This window comes from Talpa occidentalis, unplaced genomic scaffold (assembly GCF_014898055.3).
Source record: "Talpa occidentalis isolate TD23 unplaced genomic scaffold, MPIMG_talOcc4v2.1 talOcc4.10, whole genome shotgun sequence".
NCBI classification, from domain to species: Eukaryota; Metazoa; Chordata; class Mammalia; order Eulipotyphla; family Talpidae; genus Talpa; species Talpa occidentalis.
In genome coordinates, this window is record NW_023600993.1 from 39,382,410 (window position 1) to 39,400,478 (window position 18,069).

General features: G+C 39.4%; 1 protein-coding gene across 4 annotated transcripts in view; it reads right to left on the reverse strand.

Moving 5' to 3' along the window:
• Positions 1-18,069, reverse strand: part of ERC2 (ELKS/RAB6-interacting/CAST family member 2) — an 847,094-nt gene that overhangs the window by 220,038 nt on the left and 608,987 nt on the right. For all 4 annotated transcript variants that reach the window (XM_054694730.1, XM_037501575.2, XM_054694735.1 and 1 more), the window contains one exon: positions 6,588-6,735. In XM_054694730.1, coding sequence (XP_054550705.1) covers positions 6,588-6,735 — 148 coding nt within the window. The remainder of the gene's footprint in view (positions 1-6,587; positions 6,736-18,069) is intronic.

An 18,069-nucleotide genomic window follows, 5' to 3' on the forward strand; every position in this document is an offset into this window, starting at 1 on the left:
TGTATGCTTGTGGAGAAAGAGAATTGGAAAGAATACTAAGGTTGGATTTATGCAGATGTCTACTATGAAAATCAATCCTTCATCTTTATGCAACAAGCAGCAGAAAGTTCATTTGTACTAATCTCTTTTCTTTACACCACACTTTGTCTAGAACCAACTCAAATGTCAACACCTGAAGAGCATCATAAAGATTTTTTCGTTGTTAAGCATAGTTGGAATTTCTGAACTCATTTCATATCAGCTTCTCTGGCTCATTTGACAGGTAATTAACAGGAGTTAGGTATTTCTAGGTAAACTGATTTATGAGACTCTCAGAAGTTTGCATGGATGAAATGAAGGAGTTCCCTTTGTAACAATGAGTAACTTCTGCGGCAACTGGAAATTTGGTGGCATTTTTTTCAAGACGAATCCCCTAAATTGGAGAGGATTTGAAACAGAATATGGTGACTAGAATTGGAGGAAAGGTACAAAATAGCCTCCATTTCAGAAATCAAGTATGAAGAAAGGCATCTTTTTAAAATTCTTGCAACAGGCAAGAAAGGACATGGCATTACACTACATTATGTGATCACCTTGAGGCAAAGAGTCTCCTCTCTTATACCAACTCCTATAGGCTAGTGGCTGCCTGAAACAGAGGGGTGAGAATTATGAGGGTAAGTCTTATCTAAAGTCATGATTGATCAATGATGTTTCTTATTTCAATAAGCTCCCCTGGTGAGTCAGTGACTCATTCATTTATACACTCAACAAATATTTGCTAAATGCTCACTCTGGGCTAGCAACTATACTAAACTTGGAGATAAATGGTCAGCAAAAAGAGTCATGAGACCACATACTCAGTCTTCATGGAGCTCATTAATTAGCAGGGCAGATAGTCATTATTCAAATTATCATGAAACAAATGCAGATTTGCATCAGAGCCATAAGTGATGTACACAAGCTACAGGAGTGCCAAGCAGGTGATTTGACACAAAGGAGAAAGTCCCAGAAGGTTTGATTGAAAAAATGGTGTTGGACTGAGTCTGAATGGATGAATAGGCATTAACTAGGTAAGAAGAAGGGGGAAATATGGTCCAGGCAGAATGAATCACAAGGTAGCAAGAAAGTTGCTTTGAATGTCTTTATCTCACCAGACAAGGGAATCCAGCAGGGAGAGCTCAAAGGTAATGAGTATATCAAGAGATTTATCTTAGAAAAGATGATAAATCTGCCCACTGAGGTTAAAATCTTTGGCCTGGCTTGGAGGCCAGCTGCACTTCTCCAAGGTACAGCCATCAATCACCTTGAATAGTTCAACAGCTGGTGGTGGGCACTATTATCCTGCTGCCTACCTCCTTTCAACAAGGAAGGATTAAGACTCCACTGGTATGTTGTGGTGACTGCCAGGGAGGGCATTTTGTCCACAGGTCCTGTTCCTACTCTACTTGGAAATCTCATCAGTTATGCCAAGCAAATTCTGGTACTAGTTATTCTTTGTGGCTCCAGTGGAAGTGGCAATGCTTTTTAAAAATGCAAGCTCAGCACTGGGACTCCTCAGAGGTCACAACCAGATTTGGAGAGTGGATTCACAGAGCAGCCTTAACCAGAGCCCTTTGAGTGCTACCTGAGGGAACCTTCCCTGTTGTATGGCTGCCTAGTTGGTATCTTCTGCTTCCCAACTGCAGAGAATTTCTGCTCAAGAATAGACCACCCTTATTAGGTCCTTTACAATTGTCATACACAGACAACTCCAGTCATTACTCTTTCCACATCCTTCTTCATTCTACGTCAGCCACACTGGCCTCTGTGCTATTCCCAGACATATCATAAGCACACCAGCATGCTCCTGCCCTAGGGCTTTTGCACTGACAGGTCCCTCTTCCAGAATACTCTTACCCTAGATATCTGCAGGACAACTCATCTCCTTCCAGTTTTTGCTCAAATGTCACCATCCCAATGAGGCCCATCCTATTGACCTTATTTTACATTCTCACCAGTCCCTTATTCCTACCCTGGCATTCCTGTTCTCCCTTATACTGGCTTATAGTTTTATTTTTCTACTATATAATTTACTAATTTATTAGGTTTATGGTTTATTGCCTTTCTCCCCCTACCTTCATTAAAAAAGTAAGCTCCATAAACTGCATGTGTTTATCTTTTTTGATTGCTGAGTGATATTCCATTGTGTATATGTACCACATCTTCTTGATCCAGTCATCTATTTTTGGGCATTTGGGTTGGAGCTAGAAGGGATCATGCTCAGTGAAATAAGTCAGAAAGAAAAAGAAAAACACCGGATGGTCTCACTCATAGCAGGAATTTAAAAAACCTAAATAAGAGACCAGGAAAAAGACTAATCAATGCAAAGAAATAATCAAAATCAACAAGCAACTCTAAACCAGAGACACACTATGGGGGGGTGGATTAGGGAGGGGTGGGGAGAGGAAGAACTAGGGTCAAAATAAGGGGGGGTGCAATTATATGGGGAATATAACCAAAATGAAAATGCATACATTGTACAATGATGAAAAATGATGTAAGAATTATATAAAATAAAATATTAAAAAAATAAAATAAGAAGAAGAAGAAAAAAGTAAGCTCCATGAGGAAGCTCTACTTTGTTCAATGATCTATTCCAAAAATGCCTAGTGTTGTAACACAGAAAAGGCGCTCAATGAATAGGTGTTGAGTTGAATTTCAACATAGCACTTTCTCTCAGTAAGCTACCCCCTCTCACCTTCATGGCCCTCGGCAGCTTGGGAGCTTCTAACTGAAGCATTAGAAATGGGGATCTCTTAGAACATCTTGAGGTATGGGGACTAATCAATTGTTCATGGTATTGCTTTAGGGAGACAGTATTCAGCCTAGTTAAGAGCAAAGTATTAGCACTTCTACACACAGTGGCCAAGCCCTGCAGTGCCTAGTATGAGTATATGATGGTAATAGTGTTATCTGGTCACCTGGAGCCTTGTTTTAATCAACTCAAATATGGGGATGATGTTCCTCTCATTGAGGAAGGTAAAACATCCGCTGTGGATGAATCCTGACACACAGTAGGTATGCAGTAGTTGGTTGGTGATGAGGGAAAAGTGAGATGTTTTTAAATTTATGTATACATAAAGTACTTGGCACAGAGACTGGCATATGGGAATTGTGCACTCATTCATGTAAGTATTCAGTAATTCCTACAATATATTTTGGCAAATAGTAATAACTAGGGGAGTTGTTAAATGAGCGACAATTGAAATTTGTGAGTCACCTTCCCAGGGTGACTTTTCTTTTCTGATCGATATCTACATGGGGAGCATGCATAAAACAAGTAAATTTCATAACTGCTATGGGCCTCTTCTGGGCAGGCTGCGAGCTTGGATATAGGATTCCTGGCATGTCTATCCACTGCTCCCCAGTTCTTGGGCTTTAGGAAAGGGCAGACCAGAAAGGCTTAGGTGCCAAAATTTGTCTGTTTTTCTTCTGCAGTTCAAGTGTTCTCAATGAGCTGTGACTTCCAGGTATGTGAAAAGAAGCAATGATGAAATCAAAATAAAACTATCTCTGATAATAGTAGCTATTGTGTGCCAGACACCACAAAATACTTTATGTACATTACACTTCATCACAACCCTTTGAATTAGGTTATTAGTTCAATTTACAGATGGGGAAATTGAGGCTCAGGGAACTTCTGTCTCTTGTCTTTGATAACTTAGTTGATAGGTGCGAAAACAAGATTTGTTCTAAGTGGTCAAACTACAGGTGGCATCTCCAAGATCTGCTATGGTTCTGTGGCAAAGGGTCTTCTCAGACATCTTGGTGTTGTCTACCAATGAAACCTGAGCAAGACACCCAACCTCTGTAGATATCTAGTTCCTTCTCCACAAGAGCATCTGCCTTTCAGCTTTGCTGAGAATGGATGAGTTAATGTATGCAAAGCTGATAGACTCATGTGGGCACATCAAGAGCTCAAAAATATTTGTAATTATTCATGAGATCAATAACCTAAGCTTAAGGGCTATGGCAGAACCTACTCATTATGAATGGTTGAAGATCGTTCTTGAATGGACATTCTGATATCTTTCAGGTTTACAAAAATAAGAAGCTTTGCGGTGTCTGGAACACCTTTCTGTTGGTTACTCTGAATCCTCTCATGAATATGGTGGCATGAGTGTGGACTCAGCTGAACTACCCAAACCCAAGCCCTGGGGCTTACAATCTGTGGGTCTTGGGTTAGTTATTCCACATTTGAGTCTCAGTTATGGCCCCTGGAAAAGAAGGGTAATCTTGTACCCAGCCATAGCACGAATGTGACTAGGACAAAATCCCCAAAGGACACTAGATACACTCCTCGCACAGAGTAAACACTCAATAAATAAAAATGAATCAATCCTGGATTCATTATCATTTGCTATGAGGATACATAGATCCACACACACTTCCTTACAGGTAAAGTGTGTGGAAAGATTTTAAACCTAAATCACCAAGGAGCCCAAACTCCTCCTTTGCAGCCTCTCCACAACAGCCCTTCAGATTTTGCCTTAGCCAGGCGGGAGCCTAACTTTGCATGGCTGGGGTTTCCCCAATGTGCCCCACGATACCCAAAACCAAGCATGTCGTGAATAATGAAGGCTTTGTGCAGTTTCCCAGGAGCAAATTGAAGGGCTACACTCAATCCTTCCTGGAATCCAGGAGTGCATTTTCATGATGCTGAGAAAGAAAAAAGCAGCCTTAAAAATTCCTTGCTGAGAAAAGTAAAGGGAGACATGGAGAGCAAAGTATCTGAGAGACAGAAAGAAAAATTCCTCTGCTGTGCTTGATAGTAAGGCCTCTGGAAGTCTTGAGTTTGCAATGATGCCAAGTTATTTCAGAAGAACTGACCCTGTAGGTAAGGTGGACACCAAGACTGGAACCATTGCAAAGGCATGATAAATGAAATTGCATTACAAGTCAAGATATAAAGCTGTCATTTATGGTCCCAGACTTTATGGCTACCCAGTGCTGGAAATCATCAAAAGAGGTGGAGATCAAGATAGGAAGCAGCTCTTATGCACCCCCACCCCCTGTGCTGGGGTGAGTGTCTCCTTAGCAGCTGACTGACCTGAGACCTTTGGATCATGTAAGCATCGTAGCTTGACCCGTGGTACGTGGCCGTAATATCTGGGCTGTAGCCAGCATCACAAGTGCATGGTATATTCGAGCTCAAGGGCTGTTTCCTAGGTCTATAAACCTGTGGGAGAAAGCTACAATGGTTAGGTGCAGGAGGGGAGGATGCAGGGCAAACAGGGAAGGAATTAGGAGAAAGCAAAGAAGGAGGTTTGTCTTGACTTTCTTTGGCCAAGTGGGTGGAAAACCCAGTGTAGAAGATGCACAGCCCCAAACAAAGAGGCAGATGAAGCTAACCCCAACCCCCGGGACCAGCGTTAGCAAGGCATGCCGCTCTGTGGAATGACCCCAATGTCTGGCAGTGAGTAGGAGACTTTCCCTTCATGGGAGAGGGCACCCAGATGTGGTGGTCTCTCCCCCTCTCATTTTCTCTCTCTCTCAGCAAGGCAGTCCCATGAGAAATGGATACTGGTCCGGGGCCTCAGGATGACTTTTCCTTCCTGAGGAGGGAAAGGGTTGGCCCAATTGTGAGGGGAGGATGCTTATCCCTCTTCTTGTGCTCACTCTAGAAGACAGAGATGAGTCCTAGGGGCTAAAATTGATGTAGACATACTCTACATGGTACCATGTGGCATTTAGAGAGCCTCAGAGCCACATGTGGCCCTTGCTAAGATGTGACAGCCACCTTGTGAGACCACAGACCACTGAGCCATAACATCTGCTGAGAAGGGTTCATAATGCTAGAATCTGAATGAATACCTCCCAAAAGTCCCCGGGTTATATATGGAGAAATAATACCTGATAATTTCAGGGATGATTTGCATATTCTTCTGGTGAAATTATATCCACTGAAAACACATCAGAAAGCAAAGAACTTTCTGCACAAATTAGAACTTTGCACCTCCTTCCTTTACCCTCAGAAGAATATAGTGGCTTAGAGAGGAGGAAAAAAAGATAATAGGATAAACGAGATTTTTATAAATCCAACTAATAATGGCTAGCAATGCAAAGGACTGGAAAATGTTCCTGCATTGAAAAATGCTGGAAGAAATAGTTGAAGAACCAAAGTTGGATGTATGGAGAGAAAGAAATCTAAAGAACTAAATGAGGGAAGATTTTTTTTAAACAGGGCCTAGAAAGTGAGCAAGACAGAAAGTAACAGGTCCAATGGGAAAGAAGTTGCCAGAATTTAATTCATAGTTTCTAGGATTTAGTTTCTGAAGTCATATAAAGTCCACTGGAAGGAAAAGAGCTGAGAGGTATTTCTGGTGAGATGATGCTAACAAAAAAGGAAAGGAAACCAGCACTGATGGCAAACCACAGACGCCCAGGCACATGCACAGAAAAGCAGTTGAATGATGTTCCAACAAAAACTCGGGCCGTTTCATTCCTATCTGATTTCAGCTGCTTGAGCCCGCAGGATGGACATGGAAAAATGAAGAGCTGCTAAACCCAGAGAAAGCACCCAAGGCCCCAAATCCAGCAAAAGACACTTTTCATGCAGTAGGTCCTACCTGCTGTTTTAACTGATGTACTAATCGATCTTTTTCCCGCTTAAGGGCCATGACTTCTTCCTGCGTCTTTTTCTTCTTGGAGGCAGACAATTCCAGCAAGGCAATGTTAGCATCTTTCTCGCTGATTGCTGCGAGCAGTGCTTCCTGTCTGGGAAATAAAGATTATTGTGATAATTTTTATAAAGTGAAAAATAAACCACTCTGCTGTGACAGTTGAAATGAGTGACCAAGTATTAGCTCCATGGGAAGGAATTATGGGTAATATTTCAGACAAACTACTCTTTCACTCTCAGAGCAAATAAAGTAGTTTGGGTCAAAATCCCTGAGAGCACCGTGTGCTCTGAAAAAGGCATCTTTCAATGACTTCATTGACACAGCTACATATTAGATATGGAAGGAGTCAATTTGAACATTTACTTCTAAGACACTTTCATCCATCTGTTTATCCTTCCAGTCACTGATAACACCCATCCATCCGTCCATCCGTCCATCCATCCGTCCAACCATCCATCCATCCAACCATTCATCCAACCATCCATCCCGACAACCATCCTACATACATTCATACTCCATCTACCAAGTAAAGCTGTAGATACTCCAATACAATCCAACAAAATTGGGCAGCAATTTCAATACTAAGTATTATTTCCTTCATGCAAGATTTTCTTTTGCAGTCAGGCAGAGATATTTTCAACACACTTAATGATGCATTGAAAATATCTCTATTATTGTTAATATGAGTGATGCATTTCCACTTTCAATGTGATTAGTGATGTTTCCCTGCTATTCCATGGAAAACCATTCATTTCTTAGTCTTCCTTATCTCAGTAATTATAGAGCCATTAAGTACCCCAAGTCCCAAATCTGTAATAAAAGTCATCCCTAATTCCTCTCCTCCCTTCTCCATCCAAAGTCAACACACCAAAAACTTTAACAGGTTTTGCTCCAAAACACATCCCTTATCTAAACTGATACATTACTACCAAACCTCTCTAATCGCTAGCATCTACTCACCGACCTCACTCACTGGACTTCCTGGTACAGAGACCAAAGCCATTTTTAAAAAGATTATAAATCTGTATTTCACCATTCTGTTGCATGAGAAAAGAAACATTACATCACCCATTAGATTTGAAATCCAGACCTTTTACTGATACCCAAGACTCCTTACAGCAACTGGCCCTGAGGTCATCTTACTTCCTTCATTCCCAGTCATTAGGTTCCAGCATATTTGTTCCAAAGCTCTTTAATGTCCTCGAAACTGTTACACACATGTTCTTTTTTTACTCTCACTCTTTTTTTAAAGATTTAATTATTTATGCATACAAGAGCTGGGGCACAGGCCAGAGATGTGGGGGGTAAGAGGATTCACCAGAGAGAGTGGGGAACAGAACATGCAGACTGAATGAAATACACTGCTGAGGGGAGCAGCGGGCGAGTCAGGAAAGGTCTGCTGCGCCATGTGGGTTGCTCCCTGGCTGGCCAGGGATCGAACTTGTGCTGCAGAGGCTGTGGATTGCTTCATAGTGCGGTGCTTAACCCCTTGCACTACCAGGGAGGCCCCTGTTACACATCTTCTTGCCTCATAAGCTTTGCCTTTGCCATTCCCTTTGAGCAGAATGCCTTCACCAACGCCTTCACCTCACTCAGCATCTCATCCCTTAGGTTTTAGTTCAAATGCTTCTCAGAAAAACCCTCTCTAGCCACTTCCCCTAGCAGTGTCTCCCCACCTTCCACCTCATGCTCACCACACTAGCCTGTCACACTACACTGTTTGATTCCTTTTTTTTCCCCCATAGGACTCTTCACTATTTGAAAGAGTCTTAGGTGTTTAATACTTGCTTGCTTTCTAGACTTGATGCCCCATGAAAATGGAACATCACCTGTTTTGGGTACACCAATTATTCAATTTCTAGAAGAGCATTAAATATACTGGGTGCCAAAAATGTTTGCTCTAGGAATAAGTGAGTTTGTTTTGTACGTCTTAAAGACTATGGAAGACACCGCAGTATACCTTTTACTATTATTTAAAAAAAAAAATTACAATGTTTTGACTCTTGCTTAATCTCTAATCACTCATTTCTCTGAAAGTTATTAAATTTGCCTCATTCCATATTTACAGTCCAATTTTATGGCCTCATCTACTGCAAATTTTAATCTGGAATTTTCTGGGATAATTTTTGACTAGGAAATGACTCTTCTAGTGTATCCAGTCTTCCTTTCCACTAGGGAAGTCTTGTCCAAATATCGGTGCCACTTCTGCAACATTTTAGATAACTTAGAAAACCTCACAACTCAGGAAAGTTTCCACACTGGGTACTTTCTTTAAAACAAGCTCTAGGAGTACAACCTGGTTATGATCCCATTTGGTCTTTTTTTAACTCCTATCAGCAGAACAGGCCCCCTCCAGATGTCTGGACAAGATGCTCATTATTTGGATCTCAGATTTTTCCCCTTTTTACTACAAGGATTTGTATGGACTTTTCTGGGCCCTGTTAATGCCAGGCAGTAGGAGCTTCTGTGTGAGTCTCAGTCAGACATGTGAGCAGCAGAAATGTCAGGAAATATCTTCAGTTTCAGAGGAAAACCAGTGCAGGCTGGACTACCAACAGCAGCATTAATTTCTAGCTTCACAGGGCCTGCCTCCTTCTGGATAACATCTTGAAACAATAGACATGCTTGCTGTTTGCAGCCAGTGCATATATATGTATAAGGCCAAGCTGAAGAGGCTGTACAGACTTCAAGTTGGGAGAGCCCATGTGCTATCTACTCCAGAGTAGCCACAACACATTCAAGGTGATGGCAATATTTTACCCCATTCTACCCTAAACTGAAATGTCTAAGTGGAGGTTTTTTTTTAATGAAAACAACCTAAAAGATCAATATTAGGAAAATTGGGGATTGATGGTAAATCGTGATGTATCCCTACAATTCATTCTTTATAGCTATATGCAGCCATTTAATATGCTGATAAAAAATTAATGATATGTGAAAATATTTATGTGTGTTGAATGACAATTCTCCATGATTCTCCCGTGCCTCTACACATTTTACTAGTAAAGTCACTATCTTCTTCTCACAGTCTTTCAAGGATGTCTGTATAGTGAATAGTCTTGGAAGACAAGGTTGTGTCTCCCTTAGGAGCAAAGATAAACATGTTATGGCCTTGTACAATGGTATCTCCTTACATAGCAAAGGGCTTGTCCACTACTGCCTATTATAAAACATTCAGGTTTCCTTACATCAGAGTTGCTCTTAAGTAATGCAACCCACTGCACCTATAGCTGTTCATCTAGCCAATCTGCGTTGCCTCATTGAGATCTGGACACAAAGGAACAGATATAAATATGCTGCTGTTGCACTCTGCACCTTAAGCAATTAAATCCTTTGTCTCTGACCCAAAAGTCTTCTGTCATCTGCCTGCATCCATGCAATTGAAGCAGACAAAACTGTTAACATGACAATAGGGAAAAACCTCTGACCCTTCATAGTTCTTGACATGCAAGTAAATATGTAGTAAATCCCTTAAACATAAACTATATTATAGAAAGAAGATCAGGAGGAAATGCTAAATTTGCCCATTTCTCCATGTTTATATAAAGTTCATTCTGTCCTCTCTTTATGCATTGTTAAGTGCACACACACACACACACACACACACACACTCTTCTGGTAGTACATCATCTTCCACTTGGACGGTTGCAGTAATTTCCTAGCTGGGCTCCTTTTGTCTACTTTTTAACTCCCCCTTCCACTTGGAGGTCAAAAATCAGAATTACATAGCTTCAATAGTCATTACAGTTATTTAATAGTTATTAAAGCTATGCCAAAAGTCACCATCAACCCAAAGAAGGCCCATTTAAACTTCTTTTTCCTTTAAATTTTAAACTTTCAGAATTTAAATATAATTCTCCTCTTATAATAACGTCAAAAGTCTCCATAAATTAATATTTAGTTGTCAGTTTTCTGTCACTCAGAGAAAAACGTATCAATTTCTTAGTTTTCTACAGATGTTATCACTTAAGTCTAGCATCAAATCTAATTAGTGCTAATTATTAAACTTCAAACTATGTTTAAATAATTTTTATAAAAGTACATTTAAAACCACTCATCAACATTAATATTCATACAACATAATCCACCTTGCTCTTTGTAACCTTTTCCTTATTGTATTTTTTTGTTTTGTGTTTTTGATTACCAAATAGGTTTTGTAAATACCAGTAAAATTAGTGTAACAGGGATTATATGTATAATATGAAACTCATTTAAATATTGATTATAAACTCACGGTATTTTTTTCCTAAAATACCTTGATTTAAATCTTTACACTTTAGGATATTTGGAAGGATATTTTTCATAAATCAGATTCTACCTAGCCACTTCCTATTTGTACAGGGATGGCGAGTAATGCAAACTCTTAATTTCAGTCCAACAGAGACTTTACATTTGTGAATTAGTTTTTAAGCAATAAACTTTACAAAATAAGTTTAAAATACCTCTTTAGTAAGCTTATACATTTTAGTGAATTATTTAAATCACTGCAAGCTTACTTTGCATGACTACAAATTTTCATTTTCCTTGCTTTTAAAAGTTGAGTGGTTTTTGAGAAATATGGCAACATATTTCTCCAAAGATTAATTTTGGAGCCATCTCTATATCAGATTCAACACTTTCAAAATTTCCATAAGCCAATGTATTCATATATTGATTTAACGCACCTAATTAAAGAGAAACACTTTACTGGAAATACATGGATACTGCTTTGAGAAAATGGCAAACACTGAAATAAATTAAGAAGCTCAATTTAAATGTTCCTGCTTTTTTTTTCCTCAGAAGGAAATTTTGATCCAACCTCAGTGGAAAACTGATATATTTGCAGGTCTGCTGTCTCTTTTTTTTTTTTTTTAAGGCTGATGTGTGAAGACTATGCCAGTGATAACACACTTGGATATAAATTAGAAAGCCAAAGAAAAATCCTATTATTTTCCCCACTAAGTGTGTCACCTTCTAGATACAAGAGCATATTTACATTGCTTCAGAAATGGTTACTGTCCCATCAACCTGAAGCAAGTTTCTATAAGCCCGAAATTGTTAAAAATCACTTGCAGTACTTATTCTGTCCTTCCTGCTTATTCACAGGCAATGTGAAAAAAAAAAAAAACAAACCAAAAACCCATGTATACTCATCTTTAGACAGTCAGTGGGGTTAAGTATATGCCAAAGGCTTGCAAAATTATCTTTGAAACACTGCAATGCCCCAGTATACAATTACCAAGGTGATCTGTCTATGCCCCAAAATTTAGTTTAAAATATGAAAAGGAAGCCCAAATATGCTTGAAAGAAAGATAAGATAATGCAAAGAGAAATAAATCTAGAAGAGTCTGCTGAATGCCAAGCTAAGAAAGTGGGCCATAGACAGCATTTTATCAAAGTGCAGCCTAAACAAACGTCAAGGGGAATAATTTCTTTAACAAATATGGGCAACAATGGAGTAAAAAACGGGAGAATTCTGTGCCCTCACATGCATTTAGTCAGGGCAACAATGGATAAAAATATGCGTAAGAACACATTTAATAACCCTAAACCGTCATTCAGTTTGTAAGAGGTAGTCAAGATACAGCTAATAAAACAGCAAAAAAATGGTTTTAGTCACCCTGAAAAAAAATCCTCAATGGAATAAAACAAAAGAGGACTGAAGGGCGTCTCCCATCAAGATAAATGCCTTCTTTTGAGTGTTCCTGTGGCTAACCTTCCTGAAGAGCGCTCCGGGATCCTCTGCTGGTAATACATCCCTGAGTCACTTATCACCGTCAATGTAAAAGGGAGCTTTATAAACATTTCTATTTTACTCCCTGTTGCTGTCGTTCTATTAATGATGACTTAAGCTCTGAGAGAGGGTCTAAAATTAATTTTCAAAGTTGTAAATGAGGCAGGCCAATTAGAAATTGTTATGAATTGCATGGGGAGGGGGAGAAGCATGAACACATTTTTTTCTTGTGGGCTCTTATTTTAGTTAGCTGACCCATCTTTAAGAACACATTCAATTACAAAAGCAGATGCTTAAAAAATGCATTCCATTAAGAAATGTTTGGATAATGACATACAAGGGAGAACCTACATTATGTATGGTGCTCAGCCCGCAGTCATGTTCTAATCATACTGTGGGGAAAAAAAAAATTACGCTCATTCAACTTTTCCCAGTTAATTACTGTTTTCTTTCCCTCATGACCCTGAATCTTCAACTGTAAGTTCAGTAGGAGGTGACTGAAGACAGAGGGTAAAGAAAGATCCTGTTCAAAAGAGCCTCTCTCACCCCTGGGGTGAGAGTGAGTGGAGGTTAGCTATGATCCCTCCTGGATAGATGCTCATTTGCCTAAATTTAAAAAAGTTGTATTTTCAAAGGGCATCTCAAGAAAGAAACACTTTTGATATCAATTAATCTCAACACTAGCCACAAGCAGAATGATGTATTGTGTATGCAGAAGGACTGCTCACATGAGGTGGGGCCCACAGGGTGAGATATATTTGAACAACCACAAGTTTCAGCAAGGACAAAGAACAGACCAGATTTGTAAAGGCCAGGCTTTGGCAGCCCAGACTCCTTAATGCAGTTTTCTCTCTGTCGCCCACCTAAAACTGACCTCAAGAAATAGTTTACTCCAATTACAGAGAATTTTGTCTTTGAAACCTTATAGCGCAAGAATGGAATTTCCTAACACAGGGCCATGGAACCTTGTGGAAGTTCTCTGCTCCTTGCACCAGTTTCTACCCCACCCAAGGAATCAACTGACCCATCTTTGAGTTCCTCCCAGTGGGCCAGGAAGCTCCAAATTACCAACATTGTGTGCTTTGGGACAATAAGATGGCAAATGTGGGTACCACTTGGCACTCTGATATAAAAGGGTGTTGGTGAGCCTGAGGCCAACTGATTTTCTCATGCAGAAAAAGTCCAAAAGCAGAGGAGGACAGGGTCAGGAAGAGACACTTCCCCCATCCTAAGTCACTCTCTTGATTCCCATTCCTTTGGAAAATTGATAAAAATGCAGGAAGGGATGGGAGGGACCATTATTCAAGTCCTGGAGAAGGCGTGATGAGATATTACTGAATGCAATGGGCCTAAAACACAAAAAGTTTATTACTCAGTTGATTAATATAAATAATAAAAATAACCAATATGAAAATGCATACATTGTGCAAAAATGAAAAATGATGTAATATATATATATATAAAAGAAAAATAATAAAACACTTCTTTCAATTATCTTAATCAATTATGTTTTTTTTTTTTTAGAGGCATGTTTTTATTTATTTATTTATTTATTTGTTTGTTTTGTTTATACAAGCACTGGGTGCAGTCAGAAGCGCGGGAGGGTGAGAGAATTCACCAGAGCCAGAGCGGGGAGCAGAGCAGGCAGAAGGACCGAAGTACACTGCTGAGGGGAGCAGCGGGCGGCAGGAGAGGTCTGCGCACCATGTGGGACCCTCCTCTGGTGGCCGGGGAGCAGCCGGGGATCAAACCGGCGCCACAGAGGCCGCGGGCAGCTTCGCAACCCAGCGCTCAACCGCTGCGCCACCGGGGAGGCCCTCAATCATGATTTTTAAAAATTTACAAAAATAACGTATCACTCAAGACCTTAGGAGGAGAAGGTACTGATCTAGTGTCTGAGTTTTGGAATTGAATAGACCTGACTGAGCTTGAATCCTGGGCAAGTTATTTAATGACCCTGAAACTTAGATTCCTATTGAATGAACTAAGAAGGATAAAATTATGGATTGTTGTGATATATAAATGTGATAATGTCTGTAAATGCATGCCTGATATAACCATGGAAATATTAGTAATCATTATTTTATAACATGGAATAAACCAAATGCACAGACTCTAAAGTTTTTCATTCTTTTCTACAGGGTTTCCCTTTGTAGTATACACTTTTAATGAGTAGATGGGTCTCTCATTTTCAAGACAGACTCGAGGAAAACCCTCTGAAATTGGTTTCTGTTAAGCTACACATTTGAATTTCACAAACTGATGATGGCTTTGAAAACATATTTCAAGGCAAAAACAGAGACAGAATGTGAAAAGAAGCCATTCATAACAGAAAAGTTACACAACAGACCAGTCAGATCTCACTTGGTCAATAATTGTTTAATATCATTCCGTTCAATGCTTTTCCTACTGATAGGGAAGGTCACACCAAAGTGAGCAAGACATAATTTCATGCAGCATGAGTAATGGAAATGTGTTCTGAAAGGTGACCTTTTAAAAGTCAAGGTCAAGTGGAAAATTTAACCAAAGTCAGGGAATCTCAAAACAAAAATTCTTCCATTAGAAAATGACAAATTTAGACAGCAAGGAAGACAAATGAAATGAAGGGACTCCGTGACCCCACTAGCACATCCACTATTAGTGTATAATGTTCAAAGGTGATCATTATTCATTTGTTATTCATTCTTGTTATTCCCATTCAATAATGAGAAGGCTTCTCTGTCGACCATTTAAATCTGCCAAAGCAGCTTTCTATGAAAAATATACCCAACCAGACACCATGCAGGGCTTATTGATGATTGTTAATAAGAAAACCAAATACATCTGGGCTTAACTGTGGTCCAGAACTTTGCTCACCGTTCACCTAAACTAAACCTATTGTCCATGGATGATTAGTCACTGTCAAGAAACTTGTCTCATCACATTAACTTTTGCTTAGAAATGAACAACTGTCAGAATGTAGGTCACTGACACAAGACCTCAGGGCATCGGATCAATTATTTTTCCTTATTGGTAACTGAGATGTGTGTGTATGTGCACACATGTGTGTGTATGCAAGTTTCACCAAATGTATATTTTAATTTTCCCTCTACCATATATTTAAATCCACTAAGATTTGTTGTAACTCTTCCCACAGAGCAGCAAATTGCCCTCCTGTATCTGGAACTAAATATTTCCCTTCTTAATTTGAATTTTTGGTGTTAAATTAAACCTCCCTTTGTTTATGTTTACATGGTATAGAGTATTCCCATGGGGTAAATTAAAATGAAAACCAAAACAGATTGTCATGTCACTGCTTTAAGAAGGATATGTGCAAAAGAAGGCCTGTTGCAGAATTTTGTTAGCACAACATTTGAAGAAAATCAAATTAAGATTCCAAGGAGCAGATATTTGTAGAGAAATATAAAAAAATAAAGTCTATTGAAGCAGCTCCTTTGAGAGGGTTCCTACTGAAGGGAAGGTAAAAGGCAATTGTGCTTCTGCACCAGAGAATGGAACAAAGTTAGTGGAGCTGTGTGTGCTCTGGTTGACTCTTATGGCTGGGGAAAGTAGGTTTCCAGGAGGGGAGGAAGTGATGGGCTAAACATTTTTCCATTAACCTGAAACTCTTCTCCCTCGGTATGCCTGTGACAGAATTGAACAATTCTCAATAATCTGTAGGAGTCTTCTTTTGCGAAGCTGATGACTTAGAGAGCATCCTCAAAGATGCAATTCCTTACATAAATGTCTTAGCTACTTTGAGACATCTGGACTTTAGGTCTGCCATCTCGTGGCCATTTAAATAAATACTGTCCTTTTCCATTTCTTTCCAAAGTAGTCACACCTCTATAATCTATGTTCTAAAAAGATTCAGCAAAAATATATTTATAAAAAAAGAAAAGGGATGTTAGCCACAGGAGAGCTCCATGAAGTAGAGTGAGCTATAGCATTTAATATTCTAAGCCCTTTTCTGCTCACATTTTTCATCCCTGATGAAAGTATAGATTCAAAGTGTCATTTATCAAATTATCAAATAATCACTCAACATAGGGTCGGGCATGCTGAGGAGTTGATTAAGAAATAATAGGCATATTTAATGTGCCTATTTTTAAAACATTATCTCAGTGTTCATGTAGATGCTTCCAAATGAATGAAAGTGTCCACATTTCTGTATGTGCCATATATTTGCTAAGAAAACATGTAGAATAAAAAAGAATGCCAATCCAAAGGGGCTTCAGACCTAAAAACCAGGATATGTTTCTCTGGAAATAACTTTAAGTCCAAATGACAGAGATTATAAATACACATTTCAACATTGTGAGGGAAAGACATGAGATTAAATTTGCCACAGTTCTATGCTGGGGAAAAAATTGCTAAAATGCAACCATAAAAACACATGGAGCTTGTCTAACGTACACTCACTAACCACTTGTTGACTGTGTCACTGGTAGGGAAAGCAAATGACATGGCCATTTTTTTAATCTATGTTTCACAAATGTATTATAGCCTCTAAACTAAAAGGAGGTGTAAGGTCATATTCAATGACCATAAATTATCCTCAGAGTCCAAGTTCAGAAGTACAGAAGTATTCATGTATGCACCTATACTTAAAGTTTCGTAGTGCTAACCAACAGATTCGAAAGACTTGCAGAACAAAGAGCTGCAAAAATTAGCTTGTGAATCCAGACATAATGAGAAATTATAGCTGGTAGTTACCTGAAGTTTCTGGATTCATGAGTACAATATGTGGAACACTACTAGAGTGCTCCTTCTCAGAGGGTGAGGGAACGTGAAACCAGACAGCGGATGCAGAATGAAAGAGTCTGGTAAACTACCTGAAAGCAATCCACATCTGGAAAGAATCGTAGGGGAACCAGCCCAAGACACAATGGTATAGAAGGCAGTCTCAGATTTGCAGTATGGGTGGCCTTGTGGCTCATGGAAGTGAAATTTCCACTCTGGGAGGAGCGATCACTAGAAGTGGGAACATTTCTGATGTGAAATTATGAAGTCCAAATGGAAGCAACTGAAATGAACATGTTCTGGGGTGGTTGTTTACTAGCTAAATAAGCGAGAGTAAGCCACCCAAACAATCAACGCCCAATTCTTCAATCCCTTTACCACATATTTCCTGAGCGCTCAGTGGCCCAGGTGCCAGGGAGGAGAGAACAAACAGGACAGGCACAACCCTGGCTTCTGAGGAGTTTACAGCACAGCAGACCCCAGAGGGACTCTATGTAGTCAGGATCAGGTTGACGCTGCAAATTAGCTGCTCAACACACACAAAAATACCCTTCTGTTTCCCTAAAAAAAAAAAAAAAATTACCAGATTATCAGCAATACCATGCAAAGATGATGTCTATGAATCTGTTTACCCATCCAAAGGTTGGCCATAAAACTTATATGACATTTTCACTCACATGTATCAAATGCTGGGAAAAAACAACTCAAAAGTTCCTTCCCACCCATTCTCTTCATTCTGAATGTATAATTCAGATGCAATCTGGTAGCTCAAAAACAAACAGAAACACAAACCACATTCACAGCAATTTAGCTGAATGATAGGAAGTGTACTTTCAACAGTCAAATATCAGTGTACTTTTCTGTGGGACAGAAATAGTCAAATATCAGCGATTTCATATAGTTTGACATAATAGCTTTCTTCCATAATAAAAAAGCTTTATTGTCTTCTTTGTTTGCTTATTTATAAGGAATGCCCATAAATAACTTCAATTC